This window comes from Anser cygnoides, chromosome 24, assembly GCF_040182565.1.
Source record: "Anser cygnoides isolate HZ-2024a breed goose chromosome 24, Taihu_goose_T2T_genome, whole genome shotgun sequence".
NCBI lineage: Eukaryota > Metazoa > Chordata > Aves > Anseriformes > Anatidae > Anser > Anser cygnoides.
This window is the reverse complement of record NC_089896.1, coordinates 5163031-5187536: the sequence shown is the minus strand read 5'-3', so window position 1 is coordinate 5187536 and position 24506 is coordinate 5163031. Positions and strand designations below refer to the sequence as shown.

The 24506-nt window shown below is 53.7% G+C and overlaps 1 protein-coding gene across 1 annotated transcript; it reads right to left on the bottom strand.

Moving 5' to 3' along the window:
- Positions 1-663: 663 nt before the first annotated feature.
- Positions 664-24351, bottom strand: STK40 (serine/threonine kinase 40). The gene is made up of 12 exons (XM_066982664.1): positions 24217-24351; positions 17325-17437; positions 15162-15281; positions 14101-14186; positions 13459-13602; positions 12170-12397; positions 11056-11108; positions 7997-8112; positions 4629-4773; positions 4345-4464; positions 3427-3511; positions 664-2935 (listed from the first exon to the last, which is right to left on the bottom strand). The coding sequence occupies exons 3-12, from the start codon at positions 15271-15273 to the stop codon at positions 2717-2719; spliced, it is 1308 nt and encodes a 435-aa protein (XP_066838765.1). The 5' UTR covers positions 15274-15281; positions 17325-17437; positions 24217-24351; the 3' UTR covers positions 664-2716.
- Positions 24352-24506: the final 155 nt, after the last annotated feature.

The window sequence follows — 24506 nt, the reverse complement described above, 5'->3', positions numbered from 1 at the left end:
GGCAGCAGGATGGCACCACGGGGTGCTCCGGCAGCACGGCGCAAAGACGAGGGTGTGGGGATGGGGCCCGGCCCCACCTCGGTGGGTTCCAGCTTGAGGCTCCGCACCCCAGGGCCCCGTACACGCTGCGGGCAGGGCCGGGCTCTGCCAGGGCACCTGGATCAGCCCCAGGGGCTCAGCACCATGCGGGGACCTGTGGGGGATGATGCTGAGCTCTGCCGGGGCAGGGCAGGGTGATGGGGGGGCAATACAGGGAGATGTGGGGGAATGCAGGGCGATTTGGGGCAATATAGGGTGATATGGGGCAAAGCCAGGCTATCTGGGGCAATGCGGGGTGATTTGGGGCAATGTGCAGGGCAACATGGGGCTATTCAAGGTGATTTGGGGCAGCGCAGGGTGATGTGGGGCACAGGAGGGCGATTTGGTGTAACGCAGGGTGGTGTGGGACAATGCAGGGCGATTTGGGGCAATGCAGGGCTACTTAGGGCAACGTGGGGAAATGCAGGGCGACCTGAGGCAATAAGGGGCGATTTGGGACAATGCAGGGCGATGTGGGGCGCTATGGGGCCGCACAGGGCAGCTCCGCTCCGCGCGCCCCCGCGAGCACCGCAGCCCCCCCGGCCCCCCCCGGCCCCGTCCCCGCGGGGTCGCTGCGCGCCTGGGTCTCGGAACCAAGTTTTATTGCCGACATGCAGGAGGAGTTTGGATGCAGTACAAAAATAACGTCTTTATACAAACTTTTTTTTTCCTTTTTTTCTTTTTTTTTCCTTTTTTCCTTACAATAGGAACCTTTTCTACAGCGTGTCACGCACCGCTCCCCCCGGCACCGCTCATGCCCCCCATGCACGACCCCCCCCCCCCAAATTTTCCAGTTCGCTTTAACCCAAGCGCGATTCACCGTGCGGGAGCGCTCAGCACCGCGCAGCCTCGCAGAGTCCCCAGAATATTGCTTTAACTTCGGGAAACAGAAGAGAAAAGAGGTGGGGGGAGAGACGGGGAGGGGGAAAAATCGGACAGAGCCTGCGCAACTGGGGCCGGGGGGGGGGGGGGGGCCCTGCTGGTGGCACGGGGGGGGCGAGGGACAGGTCGACCATCCTGGCAATAAATAAGGCTACGACTTGAAGCTACTGGCTCAGCTGGCTGGGGTTGGCGCAACCGTTCGGGTCTGTGTTAGTGTTCACAAGTCACCCGCCTGCTCTGCCAGCGTGCTTGGGCGAGGGGGAGGCAGGAGGTAATGCCCGGTGCTGCCCCGAGTTTGGGTCAAGCCCTGCGGCCGTGAGCGGGGTCCCCCCATGGAGAACCACGGCCTCGGAGGGGAAGGGTGCAGGCGGGGAGCCTGCCTGGGGCAAGGGAAGGCAACAACACGCTACGCTGCTCGCTCCCTGCAGGGCGAGGGCAGTGGGGACAGCCCCCAGGGCTCTGGGAGCAGTGCCAGCCCCAAAAGGGGGCCAGCACCTACGGCCAAAGGCCACAGAAGCCCCCCTGCCCCCGCTCACCCCTTCCCCGGTGCCAAAAGGGACCCCCGGGGACAGGGGGAGGCAGCCGGAGCGCCCCGCGCCGAGCAGGAGGCCCCGGGGGGCACCAGGAGCTGCAGGAGCGCCGTGCGAGAACGGGTCATCTGGCAAGACAGGCATCCAGTTCACAGAGTGAGGCTCAGAAACGACCGCTCCCGTTCTCAGCACGGCCCTGGGTGACCACCCGGGGCGTCCTTCTCCAGCCTCGGCACCACGCGGGGCAGTGGCGGGGCCGGGTGGCAAGATAAGCGAGGGAACAAATACAGTAGAGACTTCAGCCAGCCCCTTGCTAACTCTAGGCGGATTATTTTGGGAAGCTTTTTCACATTGTAACTCATATATTATATCTGTACCACAACTGAAGTGTGAAAAATGCTAAATCAGAATTAATGCAATTTTAACTGCACCTTAGGTAAGCTACTGAAAAAAAAAATAAGATTAAATCATATATTCTTACGGAACTAAAAGAATCAGTGAAAGGGAGGAAAGAGGTCAAAGGCCAAGCCGGGCCAAGTTCTGCACAACCTCTGAACGGCTGCGGACACGAGTCGGGCTTTGCAGCCATCGCCTGCAAGGACGAGTCCCGTCCCGTGCCGCGGGTCACGCCGGGTGACAACGCGCCGCCCGGGGTGCTGCAGCCCTCACAAGGCCACCGAGCGTGAGGCTGCACCAGAGCAGGCGGCACGGGCAGACCAACAAAAGGGTTGATGCAGATGAAAGGAAGTGGGAGGCTTCAAGAAATCCTTGCTTTCAAGAAACCCGGATAAATCTAAGCTTATTCAAACCATACGGAGCCAACGCCGTCGGCCGGCTCTCCATGCTACACGGCCGCAACTCTTGTGCCAGCAAGCCAGCTTCACCCTTGGTAGTCTTCTCCTTTCCCCCAGGCTTTGCTCGATCCAGAGAACAGCATGGTTAAAAAGACAAGAGAGGTAGATTACAGTCATGATTAAAAGCAGATTAGTCATCTAGGCTTCGATTTAAAAAACAGATTCCAGAAGATGCCAAGAGGCTGCTGCTTCCAAAACTAGCTTTTGAAAAAAAGTCTTCTCCCTCCAGAGCGATTCGTGCCCCCGAACAGAGCTCAGAAGAATTGCTACATTATTCTCCATCGCGGGACACCGGTATTGCTGTTGAGCTGTGGTAGGCGACGTGAAAGGCGGGCTGCAGGGCGGCGCTTGTGCTCTCGGAGGCGTGGGCAGCTACTTCCGAAGGTACCTCTGCGCCAGGATCGCCGCGTCCAGCGGGTTCATGGGCTGGGCGTCGTGGCCCAGGCGGCGCACGGGGGGGATGTTCCCAAACTGCCGCTTCTGCAGGAAGCTCTTGGCCTCGTGCAAGGTGTTCTTCTCCTCCGCCAGGAGCAGCTGCTGCCTCATGTAGTTCTCGAACTCGTACTGCGAGCACTCCTCCGTCACCTTCACCTGTGGGAGAGCCGCCTCGTCAGAGCCACGGCCAGGAGCAGCCCTCCTGACAAGCAGCCCCTCTGCCACTGCCTCCGACTGGCCTGAGCCACGGGAGGATAATGAGCTGAGGATAACGAGCTGGCGAGGTCACCAGCCACCGCTTCCAACAGGACAAACATCAGCAAGAGAGCAGGATGCAGAGCACAGCAGGGAGCCTGAGCCAGCACCGCTCCCCCTGCCCCAGGTGCACACAAGCAGACACCGCTCGAGGAGAGCTCCCGGGGCCAGCGAGCTCGCCGCCATGCAGCTCGGCAGGCCGGAGGCCACGAGGGATGGGCATGCTTTGAGTAAATGTGGCACAGGGATGTGGAAAAGCAGTCTGGGTGTGCAGGTCCTGCTAGGCCAGCAGGAGATGCAGCCCAGGGAAGAGCACCGAGCACCGCCAGCCCAAACGAAGCACGGCCACGAAGCCGCAGCCCCAGCGCCAGGGGTGGCCCTCCTGCACCTACCTCCTGGGGGTTTTCAGGGTTAGCCACTTGGTCGTCGATGTCTGGCACCACCTGCAAGGGGCCGCTCAGCGAGGACATGGACTGCCTGCAGGGAGAGCGCTGCGTTAGGAGCTCCGCACGAAATCACGTCGTCATCCCCAGAGTCTTGCTTTTTGTTTTTAAACAGGATGCGGAGCTAACACAGGTGGGAGAGAAAGCAGCCACAGCTCCAAAAATCACAGCCTGCACAGCCGGCCCAGCAGGCAGCACAAGAACTCAGCCTGAGCGCACAGTGCGGCACAGACAGGAGGTCACGGGGCTGATGAGAGGGCTGCATAGATCACACGCTGCCAGGATGCAGTTCTGCTGGGGTGTGCTACTGGAATCTCACCCCAGCTGTTGGTTCGTGCCAGTCCCGGCATGAGATTTACCCTTAAAAGGCGTCTCCACCCTGCAACTGCAGCACACCCCTCTGTGTTAGGGTCTCCTGGCTCTCCCCCTCTAGAGATCTCATGCCTGATTTTATTTAAGAGTGTAAGCCTAATTACAAGCTTGTAGGAAGTGTCTGTATTTGGCCTCACGTGTACGTACAGCTATGCTATTCTTGACTTTAGTCAAGAAGTCTTTTAGACCTTAGTCTTTGAAGTCTTTTAAACTTTTAAAGTCAAACCTGGGGCAAGGGAGGGAAAGGAGCAGCGAAGGCCTCTCTGTACCCAGCACTGTTTCACAATTTTCTTGTTTTACAGAACGCAACCCTTGTGGCAGCGATAAGCATCTGCACTGACCGTGCTGGCTGTGTCCCCAGCAGACACGGGATTTTAGACTTTCTGCAGTTCTCACAGATCACCCTCTGGTGTCCTGTGTCTGGCAGCAGCCTGCTGACCACGGCTGCACTAACACAGCTCGAGGCCGGAGATGCCACGCTCCTATCGAACGTACCACGATGCTATGATGGAGCTGAGAGAATCCAGCACTTCAGACGCTGTCAGACGCTGCTGTGGATCCAGGACCAGCAGTTTTCGGATCAAGCACACAGTGTTTTCTGAGACCCGCCCATCCCTGGGAGAGAGAACGCACAGGTGAGGCCACGTGTCCGAGGGGAGCAGTCGGCAGCAGGATGCACAAGCAGGGAGCAGGGGTCAGGAAGCACGGGAGCCACTGCTGCTCTGACCCCAGGAATCACCACGAGGCTGACTCCCTGGCCGAGGACAGGCTGTACTCACTCAGGGATGGTGTACTCGGCAGCCTTGATTTTGCGGAAGAGCTCCTGAGGTATGCTGTCGTAGAAGGGGAACTGGCCATAGAGCATGGTGAAGAGCACCACGCCCAGCGCCCACATGTCACTGGGTTTTCCACGGTACGGCCGGCCTGCAGGGAGGGAGGAGACAAAAGCATTAAGATAGGAAGAGACAAAAGCAACAGGAATTACAGTCCTGCCAGCCCCTGCAGCCCACCGCCAGAGGTAAAAGCTCTGAAGCAACCTCTGCGCGTGTTCCTCTTTTCTAAGCACTGGTCAAAATGCTCGAGCCTTCCTATGGGAGGCCACCGAGAACCTCTTGTAAAGGTGCCTCTGTCACAAATTAGCAAGCCAGCGGTCCCCACAGAGCTGTCATCCTGTCTCTACAGAGGATGCTTTCCTTGCTGAGCGGCTAGGACGTGATCCGATAGCATCAGGTGAACAGAAGCACACAGTGCAGGAGCTCACACGACAGCCCACATCTGCCCCGGGGTACAGCTAAACCCAGGGAGCAGCCTTGCAGTGCTGCCTCTCAGAAATGCATCCACTCACTAACCGGCAGCACAACGAAGAGCCCAAGTTTCTCAGAAGGTTCCCTCTGTTGTAACTCTGCCTTCAGACACCTGCTTCGCCCCCTTCTCCATCCCCAGCAGACTGTCACCACCTTGAACGTTGCAGGCTCCACAGACCCACCCTGCTGCGAGTCCAGGCCAGGGGAGAAGAGAACGTAGGGCCAGCAGGCACGAAGCAGGGCAGGCAGGGAGGAAAGCCCCAGAAGAACAAGTGCTCCTCCGGCAAGGAGCGGCCCGACGCTCACACCAACGCCACCACACTGCCGGCGAGGGGGATTTAGGTGGAGGGGAAGATTTAGGGCATCGAGATGGCACTGGGCCTTCAGGACGGATCCCGAGAGGTGGCTGCAGGATCCAGCTGCGAAGGCGAGAGCCTCCCCGCAGAGGTTTTCCTGAGAGCTGCTGCGGGCCCAGCAGGCCCTGGGAGCCACTTGGTGGAAGCGCTGCTCGTCCCTTCAGTGGCTCCACAGATCAGCCAACAGCAGCTCGCACGAGGGTCAGAACTGAAACTCCACGGCTGTACCACAGCACAGGATCGAGGGAATGGCTTCCTCTGACTCACACGGTGAGTCACTGCTGCAGCATTTGTTATTTGTACTAATTATTCTTTGCTTTATATGCTCAAAAAAAAGGCACCTCTCCCTCCTCCTCCAGCTTTTCCTGCTGTGACATTTCAGCAGCCACAAAACGCGAGCCACCTCTTAGCAGAAGACAGCTTCTCCCAGAGACTACAACAATGATTAATTCACCAGGCTTTTTGGGTTCCTCTCGCACAGGAGCATTAGCGATACAGACAGAGGGATGCTCAGAGTCTGCAGATGGTGGCGAAGCCTGAGCTGTCCTCAAGTAACTTTTCTTTCTGCCTCCGGAGGGGAGCTGCAGACTGAGCCACTTTGGAAAAGCAGTTTCAAGAGCACAGGAAGGGCTGTGTGTGGGGACACCGGAGCTGGAGCACAGAGCGACTGCACCTAAAGGTGAGGAGTCCAGGCAGTGCTGCTGCAAGGCACTGTCCTGTATGTGAGGCTGGGTCTTAGACAGCCTCAGCTGTCAGAGAAGTGAGTAAAAGCAGCGTGCTCAGCACCTTGTGGCACTGCGGCACGCAGAGAGGCTGTTCAATGCACCACCAGGGGCTGTCAGAAGCAGCTGGGTGCCTGCAGCCCAGCCCAGCACCCCGGGCCAGCAGGAAGGAGCAGCTCCACGCCACCTTCACCAGACAGCAGCTAGCTGAGCCCCAGCTGCTCCATGCTCCTGCAGAGCAGTTGGCTCCTGTCATCCATCTGGTCACGGGGGCCTCAGGATATCCTGCAGAACAGGAAAGGCCTGCAAAAAACACGGGTCCCACCCCCCCGCCTGCCTCTGCCTCCCTTCCTGGCTCAGTCCTGCCCAGGAGGGAAGCAGCCTCAGACCTGCCTGAGAGATCACGACGAAGAGCTCAGCTGCGTTTATCGCCACCTCCTGTAACCCTGACAACAAACTGGGGTGAGTCTGCTGGCTCTCGCAAAGAGAGCAGAAAGGACTAGCTCCCTCTGAGGGCGTTTCTCAGATACAAAACCTTGGGAGACCAGAGACCGGTAAGGAACGACCCAAATCTTCTGCAGAGGAGTTCTCGGTGTTCTAACGGCATCCTCACGCGCACAAGTGGCACAGAAGGCTGGCAGGGGTTCTGGATTTCACACTAGCCATGAGCACACCACCAAGGGGTGCTGCCCAACACGCTGCAGGCTCGTACAGAGAACAGTTGGTGCTGGTGACCTACTGGCCAGCTTTGGGCAGTTCACCATCATCCCAACACAAGCTTGACCCTGCCAATGGATAACCCTTGGCAGATGGGATGTGTTAGTGGTCATCTTGGGCTGCACCCTGCAGTTCAGCTCCAGCCCAAAGGAATTATCTGTGCTCAACAGAACGGCTCCATGACATGAGTTAATGCTTAGTAACTGGAGTCTGCATGGAGAGGTGCTTCAAATGCACAGCCCCGACTGTAAATGCACCCTCTAACACTCTAGTCCAGCTCACCAGAGAGCAAAACCACTGCCTGCTCAGCTACTGCCAGCACAAAAGCTAGCACAGCAGCAGACCGCAGCGAAGAGAAACCTACTGAAGCAACTAAACAGACAGAAACCCCATCTGTTTCTGAAAGTCCCTGCGCTGCAAACAGTTAGAAGGGTGGAGAACCTTAGGAAAAGCTGTTTTCTGCTAGACATCTGCTTTAGGCCTCTGCTGGAGACAAGGTGTAGGCCAAACACACCGCTGGGCTGGCCTGGCATGATCATTCCTCTGTTTTTTAGCAACTCCTCTCAGTCAGCCCAGAAGCTGCCCCGAGGGTCAGCAGTTCCCTTCAGGAAACAAGTAGCTGCTGCTGCAACTGCTCCTTGGGCTGCACTGCCTGCAATAAACTGACCTTACAGGGGTTTGAGACAATTGGCTTAGTCCTAGGGATTTACCTGCAGCTCAGGCGAAGCCTCAGGAACAAAATTCAGATGTGGGAAATGGAACATCTTGTTTGCAGTCTGACTTATTTAGGAACAGGCAGGGAGCTTTTAATTAGCTTTGAAGTTCAGACTAACCTTAAGACAAGGTACACTCACACTTTCCCTTGATACTTGAAAAAATAGATCAAGTCTCATAATCGGGACCTAATTAAGGGGATCTCAAAAGGTGGGTTACACGTGGAAGCAGAATTAGGCAGCTTTCATTTAATGTTAAGAGCCACGAATAAAAGCAAAGCAAATGTTAAAAGCAGGGGCTGTGAATTCCACCAAGGAGCAAAGGGGATGCCTACCGCTGAGCACATCTGGGCTGATGTAGGCAGGGCTCCCTCGCTGGTCCTTCAGCAGGTCATCTTCGCTCACCAGGTGCTTCCCAAGGCAGAAATTCGTTATGGTTATTCGATGAGTCCTGGGGAGAATCAGAAGGCATCAGTGAACAAGAAGCATCATGCCATGAGCCATACAGCACAAACAGAGGAAGCTGACACCAAAACAGAGACGTCTATGGGGAAAAGATGAGCAGAGTTGCGAGATCAACACCATCCTGACAGGGAGAGATTCTACACCCGCCAGGAAAGCTTGCAAGGCTCTTACAGAGAGAATAAGAAAATCCATTTTACAGCTACGGACACAACCTACAATCCAGCCTTAGTGGCACGCGGTGACACCTTGCAGCCACACGACCACCTCCCAGGACCAGCCTGACAGCACCCTGCAGGGATCAGCAGCACCAGGACCTGCACTTACGTGCTTGCTGACCACTGTAGGGCATGAACGTTGAGAAAGTAAAACCCTATTTTAAAAGCTGATTCTCCTCTACTTTTCCCTAACCACCTTGCATCTCCTTCCCACGTTTTCTGGAAGCTGAGGGAAAATACCCTACAGGAAGGGCTGCCCTAGGCAAGCCCTACTGCGCACTGCTTGCTCAAGCATCTTCAGTGGGTGACCACAGGACACGATCAGGTTCAGCGTGACCACCTGCACATTGCCCAACAACCCCGCTGCAAGAGTCCCACGGCAGTGTTACCCGTCTCCAGGACTGCTCTTCACAAAAGAGGGAAGATCTAATCACCATCAGAAAGCCTCCTACACTGAAGCACTTCAGAAAAGGTGAGAACAGCGGGCACATGCAATTTCTGTATTGATACCCCTACTTCCCTACGGCATCACCAGCTCCAATTAACGACATTTTTAAGGCAAAGTGAGCCCGTTACGGAATTACTACCACATTCAATCTTCCCTGTCACTCAGGTAATTTGGCTCTTGACATACAGCTTACAGGACTGAGCAGAAAAACGCTGCCTAGAAGACTTCTATACTCTTGAAAAATATTACACAATAAAAGCCTGAAAGCACAAATTAAGTCAGTCAAAATAATCAAGAAATGTTTCCAGCGAGTCTCACAGACAAGAGAAATAAAACCAAGTGTGGGCTGGCAATGGAGAGTTGATTATTAAGACAGACTCGTGCTTAAGAAGTGTTAGCTTCAACTGTCAGGAGACTTCCCTGGCTGAATAGCAATTTGTGGGATTTGTTAGAGACTTACAAGACGAAGTGTTCTAAGGGACGCTCGAACGTTCGGGGTTGCTTGGTTTTATTTAGTCCCTGAGATTTGATTTAACCTGTAGTCATCCAGCTACTGCGCTGACTACATGGAAGCCTGACCTTGTTGTGAGGCTTCACCGCGTGCAGCTGGCAGGGGGCAGCGTCCGAGGGACCTTCGTTAGCCCAGGAGCCTAATGAGGACCTCGTAGAGTGACGCACAACTAACTTCGCTCCCCAGCCAACAGAGAAGACCTGGTGCTCTTTTGTGAGCACGTCTGGAACGGAACAAACACTTGTGATCAGTCCAGATGACTGGTCCTCTCCATGGTAATCTATTCTTAAGCCTCACCCACCCTTTCAAATGACTCACTGCTTCAGAGGCTGCAGTTGTTCCTCACCAGAGCTGATGGTCTTACGAGTAAAAAGCCAAAACATAACACGCAGCGCAAAGAACGACTTTGGCAAGTACGGTCAGAGCTTCAAATACCTTCCCTTTCTTGCTAGTGGGGCCCCGTGCGTGCAGCGCTAGCTGTAGGTATCTCCACTGCACACTTTGCCCAGAAAAGGAGGGAAGCTCTGGGTGGATTCTTTAAAGAAGCAACCTTTGCCTGCCTCTTCCTAGCAAGGAGGAATCAAACAAGCAAGCAGAAGATACTGATCTTAAAGTCGCTATATAAAAAAAATGTCTAAACAATTCACAGGCTTCCCTGAAAACTACTGGCTGTTATGCGTGTGTGTTGGGGGTGGGGGGACACCAAGGAGTTCAACCTCAAGAGGCAAAAATCTGTTTGCTTTCAAACAGTATTAGGGAAGAAGGGAAAAAAAAAGCAAGAGCAAGCTGTGACCACGGTGAACCTGAGTGCTTTGTGCAGACTCCGGAAGCCTGCAGACCTAAAGCCTTCCAATTTTTTATTCATTCCACAGAAAACCAGACAGAGTGTGAAAAGACAATGAATTCCGCTCATTCTTAAGGCTAGTGCAAAATATTTAGCCAGTAATGTAATACTGAAGAATACAGCAAAATATCCGAGCTGGAACTAGCGTGCCAACTAAACACATAAATCAAGGCAAGTGAAAACTCCAAGGAGCCACCAGGCAAAGCGTACGCTGCCCCCAGCTGCCTCTCACTTGGGCTGAGGCCATGCCCCACTGATGCTGCTCGTTCTGCTCCAGGAGGGCTGCTCCCTCCGGTGCCTGCACAGCATCCAAGACTTTGGATATTACTGCTTTATAAACTGGGGCTTGCAGCAAACCAGCTAATGGCATCAAGGAAGCTATTTCAAGCACAAACACAGACAGAAGAGCTTTTGTTTAGATAAGTAAATATTTTACTGCTAGCAAAAACACAGCAGTGTAGCAGTCAAAGATTTAACACTGCTGTGATTATGGTGCAGACTGCAGCGCTGGGAATTCCTTCAGCGCGATGGAAAGCGAGTTATGTGAACAGAACTACTCAACACATCTCAGTTCCTTCTTTCTTGTAAGAAGCATTTCTCTTACAGGTTTCTGAATTACTAGAAAATGTAGTTTTCAGAAGTTAGAGTCCAACAGAAAGTGCTGACATGATGTCAGCGAGCGTGGTGGAAGAGTGAACTATTTAAGTTGGGCTCAATTCGTTTTTGGAAATTAGCCCATAAACTCTGAACTGGATTTGTATTTTTGTGCAGCTCATTTCCACGTCCCTCAGCCTTCTCACACAAAAGCGCTCTCAATGATTGCTGCCTTCAGTTGTGTTCCTAATAAAGCATCTACTTCAGGGAAAAAGCATAAAAGAACTGCCCGAACAGCAGCTCTCCTGCAGACTTACCTTTTGTTTAGCACCATGTTTCCTAGTTTCAAGTCTCTGTGCACAATATTTTTCTGTAAAATACGTAATAGTATAACATGAGCAAAGGCAGAATTGTCTAAATTCAATGCTTAGACAAAAGCACTAAGCATCTTTTGAAATTACGTTGTCTTCATTCTCAGACTAAAACAAAACAGGTGGGAACCACCCACCTCCTTCGGTAGTTTGCTTTCTTCTAGATATAAATTAAGAAAGGCAGAGCTGATTCTCACATACAGAAGGAGCACTGAATGGTGACTATGTTAAATTAATTACAGTACTTGAAGACACTGGCTTTTGGGTTGAAAAGCAGGGGGGAAAAAAACAATAATGCCCACAGTCCTACGCCTAACACAAGTGGACACCTCAAAATAACCCAGATTAAGTTTTTTAGTCTGGTTGTGTTCCGGGTACTCTGTGCACTTCATTTTCAGTTCTGCTCAAAGGACAGACCAAGCAAATTCGCTCCTTTGGACATCTAGACAGACTTGAATGAAACCAAAAGGCCAGAAACTTAAGTGCCCGGGCTCAGTATGACCTCAGTAACGATCATTTTACCAAACGATATATAATTCATTGCTCTGCTGGGGAAGGATGGAAGCCCCCTGTTACAGGGTAAGAAGTCAGACATCAGCAGAATCTATTTGTGTTCCAGTAGCTCCTAGTTCATTGATCTCAAACTTGCAGCTTGAGGTTTTGATCTCACAAATCAATTCTTACATTGAGATTTATTTTGCTTCGAAAGGAAATAGCTTGGAGTGTTTCCTGCATCTGATTAACCTCTGCTCTCCTACTCTTCAGCGACCACTTTGAGGTTAATAACACTGTAGTTCACCTGATCTGCACCGAGTCCAGCTGGCCCCTCTCCACAGTCAACAAATGCTGCGTTATCATCGAGAAACTTGAGGGGAGGGGAAGGGAACGCTCTTTTATGGCTCGGGGCACGAGGTCTTACGCAGAACACTTATTGGGAAATGGCTGGAACACCCATCCTTCATAACCTTTCCACTGCCTGCACAAGGAAGCTTTAAAACACCTCATACTAACAGGAGAAGACCAAGCCCTCCAGCACAGAAAGGGACAACAAAGACCTTACCTTATGTAATGCTTCTACCACTCGTACCACATCATAAAATATCACAACCGTCTCTCGCTCACTGAGCCTCTTCTCTTTAATGACATAATGCTGCAGATTGATCAGATCTGCCGTTTTGTCACTGAAATCATGAGCACAGAGACAGTCTAACACAAGACAAATGCGCTTCTTCATTTTTCTGACCATTCTATTGGCTTCTAAATCTTCTATAATTTCGCAAGCTCGGTCCTACAGGGAGGAAAAAAAAGAGCAATAGTTCAGGGAAGCTATCTGGACATACTCACTGACACAGAGAGCGCCAGAAAATAAATGCACGTTGATCTCAAAGTAAGTGAATGCAATTATAGGCCTTGATCTTTGTCCCGAGTGGGGATTTCAGAAAGAAGATGCATGATCTGTACTTAAAGAAGCCAGAGGAAGTAAATGCCATTTGTTTACGTGTGTATATCAGTACTGATGCTGAAACATGCACCTTTAGATAAAGCCTAAAAAGCTCTGCAGTGGTACAGTCTGAATACTAGGGATCAAAGGCATCAATAATCAGAAAAATAGCAATCTCAGGACAAAAGCAGCAGTTGTTTCATAACATTAAACAGGACACTCGGGCTTGGTTTACTTAAGATATAGCACAGATGGCCTCGAGTGAAATGTCTGTTGACAAAATTTAACCAGCAAGCAAAGCAACTCCAACGTCCAAAGTGGTAATTCGTACCAGTCCCTCGTACCCATAAACAGTTCTCAGGGTGTTAACAGCATCACAATTCACTGGAGATGCTGATCAGCACATTTACTAGTTTGTTTTAACATGCTGAAGCAGTTTCTTGGCAACTTGTTCCTCCTTACAAGTCATCATTAAGCAGCAGAGAGACCGGAAAGCACAACTTCAGTTCTAAAGGTGCTCTACGAGCACAAATTAATTTGCCAGTAAAGCAGCTATTTTCCTCCCCGTGAAGCAGCGAGGCAGCCTATAAACGGCCATTACACAAGGTTTAAAAGGCCTCAGGTGCAATATCACAGGAGTCACTGTCAAACAAGTATCAAAGGGTGTGCTACGGTGTGCCTGCCCCATCTTTCACTGTTCTCACGCTCCCCAAATCCCAAACCCCGTTACATCACAAGGCCCTGCCACAAACTTGCTCGTTTGAAGCAGCGTTGATTAATCTCAGCGGTGTGCTGCTAATTCTGTATGCACAAGAACGGGGTCAGCGTGAACCGTACATTAAACAAAAGCAGCTGAAGCCAACAGCACTTCCTGGCGTTCCCCCAACCTGCATGGTGACCAGCTGTACCTGGAAGAGCCCGTGATGATGAACCACTCCTTCCTGATTGTGGAGCAGGGAAAGGAGAGAATACTCTGTGTGCAGCAGCATCTTGCCCTGTCGTTCCTCCTGCGTTTCTATTCCTTTATCACCCCTTTCTTCTAAAGTGAGAATCTTCAGGAAAAGGGAAAAGACCTTTACAACTCCCAGAAAAACCCAAACGCGCCCAGAGCTCTCACATTTCAGGCATTCACACGTGTATTTAACAGTTGGGTGTAATTACTCTGATTTGTACACTTGCCACAAACCTGTCTGAACTAAGAGCTGTGCAGAACGCACAGCATGAGTTTGATTAACACAGGAAAGCAGCTCAGGTGGTTTTTGCAAACACCCCAAGTGACCTTCCCTGCTGGAGCCACCGCTATCTCAGGTACCGTGGTGGAGACCTGAAGGCTCCAGGACAGCCCCACGAGAACAGCAGCCACAGCGGCCTCGTCTCAGAGCCGATCTCCACACCAGATCAGTGGTGCCTGGCAGGGCTGCCCTGCTGAGGGGAAGTTCCAGCAGCCATTTCCCTCAGTTCAGCCTGCACCAGACACTGCTGCAAGCGCTTCGTTGCGAGGGCAAAAGTTAGAGAGCTCTGAAGATGTGGAACCCCTGCGTTTTGCTTACCTTTAGCTGATAGAAGTCATCTGTCCCATCCTTTCTTGCCAAACACTGAACAATACTTGGCACAGGGGAGTTACCTAAACGTGGACCTAACAGCACAAAGCAAAAACAGACTTGTTTTCCTTTAAGCAGAAATGACTAATTCGGGATTACATCAGTATTCAAGTGTCACGCAGTTTACATTAGCTTAAGTCAAGTTCCTTTTTTTTCTGGAGACTGTCTTTCCACAAAGCATGATCTAAAGAAAAAAGTGGTACTGAGCTATGAACCCTTTTTGGACAGTGTTTCGGGTTCTTCACTAGAGAACCATTTAACAAAAAACCCCACACGCAGCACAGCTGTATTTAGAAATTCAAATTTCTGCATGCCTGAACCACACAGCTTTTACCTTTACTACCAACACCCATGGCAACTACTGGTAGCGCCTCCGAGCCTCACTGCCACCTCTGCAGGGACTGCTCGGGTGCAGAGATAACTCCAAATTTCAGGTCAATGTACAGTCTCCCCTCTTCAGTTTAAATCTACTTCTGATCGATTAACCATTGGTTTCCACTGGGAAGTCCATCATGTTAAAGTCCATCAAGTTTTTAGCACTTTATGCGACTTGTTCCAAACTAACAACTTTTCTAGCAACTCTTAAAAGCTAGCAGAGTGTCTTGCCCGGGCACACATCCATTATAATAGCCATTACTGCATTACTTAGCTGTCTACATGCTGATTTGACAGAATGTTCCAGACAAAATGGGTTAAACACATCCCTAGAACTCTAACTGAAAAGCCTCTGAATTTGCTTTTTTATCAAAGTTTAAGAATGTAGTTTAAAAAAAAGTAAAAGTAAAAGCAAGGGTTCACATTTATCTGAAAGGACATGCCCGCCTTGCTGCATTAGCATTACAGATCTCTTTAGTTTGACCAGCTGCAAGGGTTGCTGCTCTGTTACATCATGGGAATTGCTCTGGTATAAGGTGCTACGTTACACATCTGCTTTGCCCTTTATTTTCAGTTTTGCAATCAGCAGCTCTCTATCTTGAGAACTAAAGAGGAAGAAAACCCTCCCTGCTTACCCAGAATAAAAGGGCCCGCTCTCTTGGCATTATTTCCAGAAATCCCTGTACAAAGAGCTTTTGCCTTAGCGGATGTTTCCCCAGCTCCTCTGTCTGATGCTCGCCGCTTCATCCTCGGCTCTTGAAAGAGAGAGAAGATCACATTTTGGTGAGCAGCTGAGTTAGTTTCCTCATACTATCCCTTATTTCATACAGGAAGGCTTTCACTTACTGATGCGCTTGTCTCTGCCTACTCGTGCTTCTGTGGAAAAAAAACACAACTACGGCTCATTTATTGATAGCCCAGTTGTGGGCTGGAGGCTTAATGCATTTTGAAGGTATAAATCAGGCTCATTATTCAAAGCAATGTTTCCTAGAACAGTTGTTTGAGAGACATAGTGGGAACAAGTCAAAATAATTAGAGCTTGTTTTACAGCAAAAACAAGTTTGCACATTAACATATTTCAAAAAAAAACCACTCTGAAAGCAGATGCCTAAGTTATCCTTTTGCATGGGTGCCTACTTCTGATTCAGCCTATGGGCTTGTGCAGATCCATTCAGAGAACTCCCCTGCAGCCGGCTCACCAAGCACCCCAGAGGTTCAAGTCTATTCCTCGAGCAGCCACGAGCACACGACATTTCAGCTGACCTTAAAAATGAACGATATCTTTCACCTTTTCTAGCAAGGGCACGGAAAACCAACACACAGTAGTTACTGTGGAATTCATTTAATTTAACAATGATTTTTTCAAAAAGGCACTTTTAGTCTCGGAATAAGTGCTCTCTCTTTGTACCTCGTTAGGCTCGAAGCTTTTTATTGCTTCCTCCATCCATCTCCATGCCATACAACCGGACTGAGCAGAACACCTGAAATCTGAGTCTGACATGGGGAACATTGCCTCGCTGCAGCCTCCTCACGCAGGAAGGATGCTCTGTTCAGCTTACAGCCCTGCTACCTGCCTTTAATTGATATCCTAATGAAGGGAAACGCTGCGGTGTCAGGACGTGGGCTCTCTGGCACTACCACCAGCACACAGCAATTCAATCCAACAGATGAGAACCTCAAGCTTTGCATCAAAGTACCCAAGGTCCATGCGTACCCCCACAGCTCTCGAGCACAAACAACCAGAAGTCACCAACTTCTGCTTATTCTGGCAGAGCAGAAAATCCGATTTCCAACACGAATATTCTGCTACTCAAAAATCTATAGAGAATCTGAGGTGGCAGTGAAAAACCAATACCTACAGGGCCAAATAAATTCAAGCCTCAGTCACTGAATCTTCTCTTCCCCAAAGCAAAGTCCTGTTTTGGCTTAGCAAGAAGAGAGCCTCTCACACTTGCTGCCAAGCAGTCCTTCACACGCAGCATGCTCAATGTAAATCAGCTCCATCAAACTGAAGTTGTTTCCAATACACTTTGTCCTCACCTTTCTCTCTTGGAAAATAGTTTCAAAGGCTTTCACAAATATCTACACATTAAATGCTCGTGCTCTGACATTTCAAAGGTTGATTTTTTTTTCTTCTAAAGGGGCTGGGAGAGAGGAGGAACTAAGCACAGATCCATTTTCTTCCTCTGAGCAAGTCAAAACCAAGCCCTGCTGGTCTTCCCTAAAGGTTACTACAGCAGACCAAGAAAATATTTTGGGTTGTACTTGTTTAAAAAAAAAAAAAAAAAAGGTCTCAGAGTTTCAGCAAGTCAGAGACTGATAAATCACCATACTTTGAACGAGGCTGGGACACTCACCCTCTGGCAGCCCCACCCTTTCTGTAGCCACAACAGTGATCTCATTGCATTAATTATCTAGCAGTATCTGTCACCGAGGTCAGAGATAGCAAGAGAGATTAGGTGAGAAGCCTTTCAGCAGGCTGCACATCCCTGCACTACTGAATTCCACCAAAAGTTCACATCTGGGAAAGAGAAACATTACCAGGCCCAGCTGCTCCAGCATCTCCAGATCCTTGCTTCGTTCCTTCCCCATCCCTGCCCTAACGTTTGGTTGTGCCTTATAAAGTTCTCCGCTCCTCGCAACGCAATCAGCCCTGCTGGAAACTTATGAGTAAGATTTCCACAGGAGAAACCCCACTGCACAGAAACTCTGAGATAATGACCCTTGTGCAATCGGAGCCGGATAGGAATCTCTGGTGCAAACGGCGTTATCGTAAACAAAACGATCCGAGCACTCACGTAGTTCAGCATCAACTGTATCTTGACTCTTCTTCCAAACTAGGTTTTCCAACGTCTCAGGAGACAGGAGTCATCACCTCGGAGAATGCAGGATGGTCGAGAGGTTGAGGGCTCTGTAACATGAAACGAGATACACTTGATGCTGTGCTTCTGGATTATTCCTGATTACAGTAACGTGGTATGCACCCAGACTTCTGCAGCCTGAGACATCTGTGTTTGTTTTGGCTCAGAAAGGGCCCGAAACCTCCCGCTATCACATGAGAGAACGAGAAGGGCTCTGCGAGTTTAGTCACCAAGGAGTCACAGACGCACGGCCCTGCGCAGAGAGGCAAACACGAGCGTCAACGGCCCCCAGTGACATTTTGTGATGTGACACACATCTGCACAGCACAAACACACACATTCTGCACTTTAACCTCCACCGCAGCACACTGGCTTGCCTGCTTTAACCTCCTCTCTAGCATACCCGCGTTAGCAATGCTGCCACAACAGAACCTTCATCACGGGACGTAATTTTTAAGTCACGGTAAGACCGATGCTTAAAGCTTGGACTAGAACAGCACAATTTTGGCAAAAGGCAGAGAACACCGCATCGAGTCCCACCCTTACAAACCCCCACTGCAAACTGATTCCTTGTTACAGCTTATATTGGACTCTTTATATACAAAAAACAATCAAGCTAGTGGCACTTGGTGCTGCTTAGTGGTTCACCCAGCCCCACCAGAAAGGATCCATTTACAACTTACAACGGACCCTCCAGAACGGCACCGACCCCCAGAGCTCCGCGTTTAACCCTCAGGTACCGCACACGCCGCCCGTTTGATGACCCAGGCCGGCTCACACCCAGTGATCGATCAGGCCATCGACGGCAGGCACGTAGGGAACACGTGGGAGCCGGGCTGCCAGCACCAGGAGGCCGGGGGGTGGCGGGACGAGCAGGCTGCACGGCGCCAGCCTGCAGCGCTTTCGGGACGAGCTGTCTGCGCACAGAGCACCTCTGGGGGTGCCCCAGCCCGGCTGCTCTTTACGGACACCCTCCAATTTCAAGCAGCACCCTCGTGGGAGCAGGAAAGGAAACACCAACGTGCGCTCAAGGACGAAGGACGACCCTGCTCGTGCCACCCAGGGCACCTTGCATCCCACCTCCCTGCGCAGCATCCGCTGGGCCTCAAGGCAGCGGGGACAGCGAGGGCAGCAAAACCCCACAAAAAAACAAAGGGACTGCCCCGTAGGAGCCAGAGCTGCCTCCAGCTCTGGGCTTCCACGTGAGAGCGCTTCGTGCTGAGCTCCTTTGTGGAAAGAGCAAAGGGAAGTCGGATGCAGGAAGGTCTCGGGACAAAGGGGGGAGAAGCAGGGGCAGGCGCAGTGGCAGGCAGGAGGACCGTTCCCTTTTCTGCGCGTTGCGTAACCCCGATTAGAGCAAGGAAATTGGTCAAAAGGCCGCAGAGTTCGTTGTGTAAGCCTCCCGCAGCACCGAGGCCATCCATTCGGCACGGGTCTAAAAATAGCTTTTTGAGACAGGGCTTAAGGAAAATACACTGAGCAGCCACAATTGCAAGGCGGGAGGCTCCCTCCCCGCCGGGCCAGCAGGTGCCTTCTACCCACGAACTCATTTCATCTCGACACAAAGCTCTGAGTCCAAGGGGCTCCGCTGCTGCAAGCGCTCGCGGCACAAAGCCGGCAGCGCTCAGACACAACTAACCGCACTGTGTGCTGGAGGAACGAGCCTGAAGTTAGTTTTAGGCTTAAAATTACTCCGCAGCTGGAAACGGAGATGCCAGCCCCGCAGCAACCCTTGGCACTCGGAGCTGGGAGCAGGATGGGTGCGATGGGGGATCCATCCTGTCCTGACGGCACGCTGGGTCCCTCTTCTCAGCCTGCTGCTAGCGCGGCCGGGGCAGCAGAGCTTCTCCAGGACAGGTTTACTCACAGCACGCAGGTGAGGGGCTGCTGCACCACACAAGGGCTCCTCCTCCAGCACAACGAGCAGAGAGAGCGAAGAGGCAGCAAGCGGAGCCCCGCACGTGAACCCGTCAGGCTGCAAACTGAGCTCTTCCAAAATTCAGACGTGGTGCAAGGCTCAGGACCAGCAGGGTTCCTGTGGAACAGGTGGTCAGCCTTCGAAACGTGAAGAGCACGCCTCTAGCAATCTACAGGCAGCCTCACGAGCCAGGCACCTGGGGTTTTCCAGCCCTAAAGACTGCAAAATCCTCCTTTCAACCTCAGCAAGATCCGTCTCGAGAGAGAGCACCCAACACTGCTGCAGAGCCGGACCGAGAGCATTCATCCTTTCAAAAGCCACCTGAGGGACGCGGCCGTGGGTACTCGCAGGGTGGGTTCACCGCCCCCTTCCCCCCAAAAACAAACTGTTCGAACCGAGTCGAGCCGCCCCCGCTCCGCCATCTGCGGCACCAACGGCCTTCCTCGCGCAGACGAGGAGCCTCGCACAGAAATCCGCCGCCTGCTTCTGACGCGCCGCATCCAACGTCCCACCGGAGGAGCGGCCGCAGCTCCTTGCTGCACCAGCTCTGCCTTTAATGGAATTATTAATCAAATCATTCTGCAGGCCTCGACGCAACGTCTTTTAATTACGTAGCTTAAGGACACGGGCTAATTCCTGAATTGCCGCGCGACGTTCCAGTGCCCGGCACGGCAACAAAGGAAAGCGAGAGCAGGCAGCTGCCCTTTTCATCCCAGATTAAAGAGCAGGCAGGGCCTGCAGTCCGGCAGCCACCACTGACAGCAGGAAAAAAAAAAAAAAACAACAAAAAGAGCACCTTTGGGGCGTTAACAGGATTACTCAGCACCACAGAAACTAGTTAAGAAACTGGAAGAGCTGACAGAACCTCAGCGACGCTTTCTGGTTTTATCTCACGGGGGATGAAGCAGGTCACTCTGTGGTTACGCTTTCTAGTGTGACATTAGAAAGACAACCCAGAAGGACGCGCAGACACTGCTCTTCTCCAGCCACCGGCGTCCCCCCGGCGTCACCAGCTGTGAATTACCTCTGCCGCCACCCCTCGAGAAGCTCGCTGCAGATGGGACGAGCTCGCTGCGCCTCACCCGGGCTCCTGCATCCCCCTGTCCTCACCCAGACAGGGAGACCCCTCCCCAACACGGGGTTTGCCACGGTTTGGTTTTTGGGCAGCCCAACGCCGTACCCGGCGCCGAGCTGGAACTAAGGTCCCGGTTCATTCATTTCTGTTTTTAAACGGCAAATTCCAGCTCATCGGGAGCGAAGCTGGACAGGACCTGAACACCCAGATGAGGACTACCGTGAAATGAACAAAACCTGGGCTACGGTCTGACAAAGATTAACACGAAGTGAGCAAAACCCGGGCTGTGGTCTGACTTCTCAGCGCAGGAACGCGCGGCAGCAACAGGCTCGGATGGCAGCGAGAGCGTGGCCATCGCCTCGCCCTGCCACACACCTTCCCTCGAGACCCCGAGACCCGCTGCTCGGGGAGAGGCAGGGCTGCCCCAGGACAGCTGCCCTGAAAGGTGGAGCACGAACCAGCCCCGACGAAGAGTGGCTGGGAGCTTCTCTGCCTGCACCCAGCGGCGGTCGGATCAGCTGCGGTGTTTTGGTCGCGTTGCTGTACGGGAGCATTAATTTTTACAGACCTACGGCACCAAAAGCTTTGGAAGTTTAAACTGTTCTGCAAAAGAAATATAAATAATTAAAAAAGAGGGAAAAAAAAAAAGGTCCACCGGATGACTCAGAGAGCCAACAGTGCAACCCGCGTACGGCGCCGCGAGCCCTTCCAGGAAGGGACGCCTCCTCCAGAAAGAGGAGCCCTGACTCAGAAAGTTCTTGGAAACGCACGGAGACTCACCGAGCTGCTTCCCCGCGCCCCAGCCAGCTCCGAGCGGGACGCCGAGCTGCTCCCCCCGAGCACAGCCACGCTCTCAAGGCGGCACCCCCAGCCCCGAACCCTGAGCCCCACGGGGGAGTCGAGGTGGCCGCCAGGCAGCCCCCGTGGCACCAGGGGACCCCTACGCACCTTGCTCACTCCAGCTGCTGCCGGTCCGCGACTTGTAGGGCTGAGGCCACCTGCAGGAACCACGCACGGGGGAGGAAATCCCTTCCAGGCCCCCGGGGGAAGCTCCGAAGCGCAGGAATCCAGTGCCCTAACCACGGCACGAGCTGGCAGCTGTGGCAGCACTGCCTCCAAACCCCTCTGATGCATCAGCACCCCGGCTCGAGGACTCATCCCAACCCCGGACTCACGCTGGGAGTTCCCTGCCGGGTTACACAAACACCACCTCCAGCTTAACCCCTTCTCCCCGCAGCACCGGAGAGCCTGGGAGCGAAACCCGCAGCCCCGGGGACGCCCGCGCCGAGCCAAGCGGGCACTGCCCTTAAAACCTGCACCAGGCAGGACCAGGCTGGGGTTTTTGATCCGAGCTGACGTTGCCGCGTGCGTTCAGCGCTCCATAAATCACCGCAGCGGGACCTTCCTCACGCACACACGGATTCTCGCCTGACTCAGGCGTGCTGACACTTTTACAGCCAGGTGTGGTCGCTCGGTTCGATAGGGAAACGATACCAGGCTCATCAGCGATACTCTGCTCGCCGAGCCCCGGCTTGGTGTTAAATAACAGGGACTTCTAAATAATAGAAGTTACCCACACGGCTAATTCCTACCCTACTCCTGTCCCTCAGCACCAGTTCTTAGCGCCATGCTAGCGCCGCTATAGTTCGTATCATGAAAGCATTTTGACGCACCACAAGTTAAAAAAAAAAAAAAAAAAAAGGACAACAGCTAACGAAATCAGACTATTTCACCCAGAAAATTACAGCAGGAGCAGAGCTTCCTCCAGTCCAGCAGGAGCTCAGGCAGGATCCGCAGGATGCCCTTCACCAGGCAGCAGCTGGGTGCCTGCGAGGTGTCCGGAGACAATTCAGCGACATCCCGAGGACAAGCAGCAGCTGGACGCGAGGGGGATTTTAAGTACCGCGGCTGTGTGACCAAGCCAGCGGTGCGGATGCCACAGAGAAACAATAAAAGGATGTAGCAGCAGCGCTCCGGCATCAGGGAAACTCTTCCCACATCCGGGCGGCTCAGCCCAGGGGCTGCTCGCTCACAGCCTGCCCGCGGGAACGTGCCCGCAGCCACCTGCACGAGGCCCTGCTCCCGTACAAGTTTCCAACAGACCCCGGTAACGCCCGGGATCCCCTACGGCCAGCAGAACTCCTCACCAACAGGCGAGCCCAGCCCCTTCCTGGGAGCGTTTCATTTCTGCTCCCTGAAAGCCACGGGCAGCGCGGGGACCACTTGTCACCTGCGGCAGCGGGACGGGCGCACGGGTGCTGTCGCGTGGCAGCGGACACAGGTTTTGTTGACAGAGCTGCCAGGGTGTTTTCAAGAAGCGTTTCTGCAGCAGGAGAAAGTCGCAGTTGTATCAAGCGCAAACGCAGAGCTCAGGTAACCGGCAAAACCTACGGGCTTTGTGCAGGAACGAGTTCCCCGGAGATTTCACCCCCGGAGTCTGCCGCTGAGAGGGAAGGGAGCAGACAAACCCCACCTAACAGCGTACAGAGCTGCGGGATGAAAGAGGATCTTGGGAACTGCAGTGGCGTTAAAAACCCCAACTCCACCTTGGCTGAGCTCTTCTCCCCTCACACATGTTCAAAGAGCAGAAAATCAGCAGCCGCTGCCTCCTCCATCACCCAGCACAACGTAAAAAACCCAAACCCCGAGCAAGGAGGCCACCAGCACCAACGAGCCAACAGCTCGTGGTTACACTGCAGCAAGAAGCACCGCGTGAGTGCTGCTCTGCACATCCAGCCCCTCTGCTGTGCCCCCAGCCAGGCAAAGCCTCGCCAGCAGCCCTGTGATGACAAAAAGCAGGTCACCAGGCCCTGACTGCAGGAACCAGAGAATCATTAGGGTTGGAAAAGCTCTCCAGGATCACCTGGTCCAACCGCCCCCTATCACCATCACCTGCTAACCATGCCCCCAAGCCCCACGTCCAACCTCTCCTTGAACACCCCCAGGGACGGTGACTCCACCACCTCCCTGGGCAACCCGTCCCAACGCCTGACCGCTCTTTCTGAGAAGAAATGTCTCCTCATTTCCAGCCTGAACCTCCCCTGGCACAACCTGAGGCCATTCCCTCTGGTCCTATCCCTGGTTACCTGTGAGAAGAGGCTGACCCCAGCTCCCCACACCTCCCTTTCAGGCAGCTGCAGAGAGCAATGAGGTCTGCCCTGAGCCTCCTCTTGTCCAGACCAAACCCCCCCAGTTCCCTCAGCCGCTCCTCACAGGACTTGTGCTCCAGACCCCTCACCAGCCTCGTAGCCCTTCTCTGGACATGTTCCAGGGCCTCGATGTCCTTCTTGTGCTGAGGGGCCCCACGAGAGCCGTGCTGGGCAGCGGCACAGACCCCGCTCACCTCCCCAGGCCAGGCGCCCTGGTTTTGGTTGCCAGGCCCTCACACGGCACCGGACGGGCCCCGTCCCCAGGGTCCTGCCCCCCCCCCCCCGCCACCTGCCTCCCGAGGGGGGCTCGGGGACGGGCCCAGCTCCTCAGGGAGACGCCGGCACGCGTTGAACCGGCGGGGGAACGAGACCCGGAACCGGCGAAACCTCGGGGAGAGCTGCGGGGCACCGAGGGGGACCGGGAGGGGACCGGAGAGGAACCCGTGAAGCCTCCCCCGGCACAGCGGGGACCCGGCAGGCCCCCCCCCGCCTCCCGGCCACGTCCCCGCTCCCCCCTCCCAGCCTTGGGCCGAGCCCCCCGTGACGGACCCGGCCCCGCGGCCTCCGTGGGGCCCTGCCGGCCGCGCTGCCCGGCTGCCGAGCCGCGGGGCCGGTACCACGGGCGGCCGAGCGGTGCCGTGCCCGTGCCCGGCCCTCCCCACACCGCCCCGGGCCGCCCCCGCTCACCCATGGCCCCGGGGCCGCCGCGGCCGCCGCCGCCTCCCGCAGCCGCAGCCCCGCGGCCTCCGCTCGGCGGCCACCTGACAGCGGAAGTGACGCACGGCCCGGCCCGGCACCGCCCCGCCCCGCGCCGCCATCCCGCCTCCTGGCGGCCGCCACCGAGATGGCGTCCGAAGGGAGGGGGCGGGGCTCAGTGGGAAGGGCGGCGGTGATTGGGCGAGCGATGTGATTGGCAGGTGGGAAAAGATGCGGGGGGGGTGGCTGGAGGGAGGCAGGCTGCGATTGGTCGAGGACCG